Source organism: Temnothorax americanus, unplaced genomic scaffold (genome assembly GCF_048541705.1).
Source record: "Temnothorax americanus isolate GAGA-0224 unplaced genomic scaffold, ASM4854170v1 Scaffold86, whole genome shotgun sequence".
Taxonomy (NCBI): domain Eukaryota; kingdom Metazoa; phylum Arthropoda; class Insecta; order Hymenoptera; family Formicidae; genus Temnothorax; species Temnothorax americanus.
Window position 1 is genome coordinate 414,157 of NW_027509809.1, and position 4,068 is coordinate 418,224.

The 4,068-nt window shown below is 50.6% G+C and overlaps 1 protein-coding gene across 1 annotated transcript; it reads left to right on the forward strand.

Moving 5' to 3' along the window:
• The first annotated feature begins 771 nt into the window (after positions 1–771).
• Positions 772–3,862, forward strand: LOC143907691 (uncharacterized). Its single transcript, XM_077424574.1, has 3 exons — positions 772–1,074; positions 1,291–3,612; positions 3,737–3,862. Exons 1-3 carry the CDS (start codon positions 772–774, stop codon positions 3,860–3,862), a joined length of 2,751 nt encoding a protein of 916 aa, XP_077280700.1.
• Positions 3,863–4,068: the final 206 nt, after the last annotated feature.

A 4,068-nucleotide genomic window follows, 5' to 3' on the forward strand; every position in this document is an offset into this window, starting at 1 on the left:
GTGGGCAACGAGCATAAACAGATCACGTGATCACCGCGTGCGGTACCGTGATCCTCATCTAAAAGACCGTACAGACGGCGAACGAGACCGTCACCTGCAGTCAGCCCGGGTATCGTGATTGCGACAAGTGTTGTGATAACCGAGCGTAAGTGCAAGCGAGCACTTCTCAATAACTCAGCGCAGGGAGCTCGATCCCGATATCGACCCCTCTCTCGCGGCCATTTTGTCGTGCCGCGCCGTTCGTGAACACGGACCATCAGCGTGAAGGTAAAGCGTATAGTGATTGTGTAAAACGCGAACTCACTATCGCGTACCCGAGCCAGAAAGAAAGCCTGAGCATCTCGCGCCTCGTGACCGCGGTCGCTCGTCTGCTTCGCGCCAAGATTTCCGTTGACCGCGAGCAAGATCTCCGAACGCGAGGGCGGTTATCTACCGTTCTACAAGATTTCCGTTTCGCGAGCCACGCAGACAGAAGGAGCGACTCAAGATTTCCGTCCCGCCATCCCGCGAATGCTCCGGGTGCTCGGGTGCGTGAATGCGAGAAGTACTCTATGTGCAATAAAGTGTGTTTGTCAGAAAACCCGGCGAGCGTTTTTTGAACCCTCTTTTCGCTACCTCCTTGGTTCTTGCCCCGCGCCCTGGACAGGGTGGTTCCGGCATTCTTCGTGTCCCGAGGGTACCTCGGTCGCGCACGAAACATCTGGTCCTTCGAGCCGGATCGAGGCAATTCTCGTAGCGAGAAAGGGTTAATCAAGCACATTGACCGGCACCATGAGTGAGCAGCTGCTCGACAAGCAGTCACAGCGATTGCGAACCGTCAATCGCGCGCTCGAAAACTTCAAGAAGATTGGCCAGAAAAACTTGACGATAGCCAAGATTCGTAGTCGCATCACTGATTTGAAGGACGTCTGTGCAACAATCCAGGATGGACATTTCGCCCTTCGAGCCGCTATTCCTGCTGCGGAACGAGTAAATCACGAGTACTTCAAGGATCAACATTATGAGGTCTACGAGGAGAAGTACAGGACCGCCTTGGACTACATGCACGAGTGTCTGGAGGAATTGGATCCGTATGTAAGTCCGAACCAGTCTGTCAGTTTCGGGCCGCATTTCCCCACAAGTCCGTCGTCCGCGTTTTCTTTGTCTCATCTTCCGCCGATAAACCTTCCTCCGTTTGACGGGAAGTACGAGGAATGGGAGAGCTTTCGTGATCGGTTTGCGTCTCTTATAATTAATAATAAAGACGTCTCAAATTTCTCGCGTATGCATTATCTCATTTCATGCCTTCAGGGTCGCGCTCTTGAGTGTGTGAACGATATCAGTGTTACCGCGGAGAATTTCGACATTGCGTGGAGTACGTTAAACGCGCGATTTGAAGACAAACGTCGTTTGATCAATATTCACATGTCGACGCTGCTGAATTTGCCAGCGGTCGCGAAAGAATCCGCTCTTGAGTTGCAATCATTACGCGATAAAATAAATTCCGCCGTTGCAGCTCTCGACAAATTGAATCGCACGCCTGAAGAGTTATGGAGCGATATTCTCATCAGTCTCGGGTCACAAAAACTCGATGCAGTTACGCGAAAGGCATGGAATTTAAAGTTTGGTGAAGCTCGACATCCTCCGTCATACGATGACTTTAAAAAATTCTTGGATAACCGAATCCGAGCTCTCGAAAATTGGAAGCTCCCCCTTTCTTCCTCCGATAAAGCGAAAAATTCGAATGCGCAAAGGATTAGTGCTAACGTGTGCGCGAAATCGTTTCCGCCGTGTTCGTTGTGTAAAGCGAAGCATGCTTTCTACGTTTGTCCGAAATTTACCGAGAAGAGTCCGAATCAGAGGCGAGAACTTGTGCAGAAAGAGAAACGGTGTTTCAACTGTTTAAGTTCAAATCACGGGGCAAAAACGTGCTCCAGTAAATATTCATGCCGTCTTTGTCAGAGAAAACATCACACGTTGCTCCATGTAGATTCCGACTCTTCCTCGAAACCCGCAGAGGTCACGGCGTCAACCGACACGCCGAAACAAAGTGAAACGCCCAGTAGCGAAGTGAGCTCATTGTTTGCGTCTTCGCACACTACTCGTTCGCATGTTTTGCTCGCGACAGCTTGGCTTACCGTTAGCGCGTCTTCGGGCCGTTCTGTGATTGTAAGAGCCTTGCTTGATCAAGGCTCCGAAATGACCTTTATAACTGAGAAACTCGCGCAGTGTTTACGGCTGAAGAGAGTTCGAATGCCAACTTCGGTTTCGGCCGTCGGGTGTGTAAATGCCGGGACGTATCGATATGCCGCGCGAATAACGATCTCGCCGAAAGGTAAACAGACTCCGGCATTCTCGACGACCGCATTAATTTTGAAATCGCTAACGGCATACGCGCCAAAACGTTTGCCGCTCAAGGCGACGTTGGCTCATCTCGAGGATCTCCCATGGGCTGACCACGACCCCATGAGCGCAGATCCCATTAGCATTATCGTAGGCGCGGAATTGTATAGCGCTCTCATTAAAGACGGAATTCGAAAAAGGGCGGTGGGACAGCCTATCGCTCAAAATTCGATATTGGGATGGGTAATATCGGGACCTATCACTTCTAGTCAGGTGGCCTCACATGCCATCTCGGTTGACTCGTCACACGATCGACCTTCGTATACTGTGAATGCTCATCACAGTCTCAATTCCTTGTCGCTCGATCAGGAACTCCGACGGTTTTGGGAGGTCGAAGAGATTCCGCGAAAGATGACTCTCACTCCCGAGGACGAAAAGTGCGAAGAGCATTTTCGCCTCACTCATTCGCGCTGTCCTGACGGACGCTATATTGTACGTCTTCCATTTAAGGAAGGCCCTCCGATCGAAATCGGACATTCTCGCGCTATCGCCGAGAAATATCTTAACGGGTTAATTCGGAGATTCGATGCTCATCCTGCGCAACGGGACGAGTACTCCGAATTTCTTCGCGAATATGAAGCTCTCGGGCACATGAGGGAAGTGCCCGCTTCCGACTCCAATGATACGCAATGCGTTTTCATTCCGCATCATCCCGTTATCCGGGAAGACAGTAAAACTACGCATCTGCGTGTCGTTTACAACGCGTCATGTCCCTCTTCTAACGGATCATCATTGAATGATCATCTTCTCTCGGGTCCTAAACTTCAACCCGATTTGCCAGTTGTCATTCACCCGTGGCGGCAACATCGATTTGTGTATACGAACAACAAACCATTAAATGCTAAAAGTCCGCTCTTATCGTTAAATCCATTTGTGGATCACGAGGGATTGCTTAGAGTCGGAGGACGTTTGAAAAACGCTCCGATCTCGTTTAATTCTAAGCATCCAATTTTACTCGCGTCACATCCGTTAGTGACTCTACTCGTTCGGCAAGCTCATTCGCGAATGCTTCATGCAGGCATGCAGCTCACGCTCGCAACACTGCGACAGGACTTTTGGATCTTACGAGCTCGAAGCGCGGTCCGATCGATAATTCATAAGTGCGTGGTTTGCACGCGTGAAAAGGCGGTCGTGCCCCAGCAGCTCATGGGAGATCTTCCTACCCTGCGAGTGTCTCCGCCATCGCGCAGTGTCTCACATTGCGGTCTCGATTACGCGGGACCCGTACAAGTTTGCGCTTCCGGTGGCCGCGGAATTAGTTCACGAAAGGCGTATATCGCGTTGTTTGTGTGTCTTGCAACCCGCGCGATCCATTTAGACTTAGTAGGAAATTATTCCACACCCGCGTTTCTAGACGCCTTTTCTCGATTTTGCGCTCGTCGAGGATTGCCGAAGTCAATGTACTCCGATAACGGGACAACGTTTGTCGGAGCCAATAAAGAGTTATACCAAGCATATCGCGCAGCCGTTAATGATCTGAATTTTCTCAACGCCACCGCTTCCGATAATGTCCAATGGCATTTTATTCCCCCGTCTGCGCCACATTTCGGTGGTTTATGGGAAGCCGGAGTCCGGAGCGTGAAACATCATCTCCGTCGGGTACTCCAGAATCACACGCTCACGTTCGAAGAGCTTACGACTTTGTTGTGCCGAATCGAAGCGTGTCTTAATTCGCGTCCTCTCGCT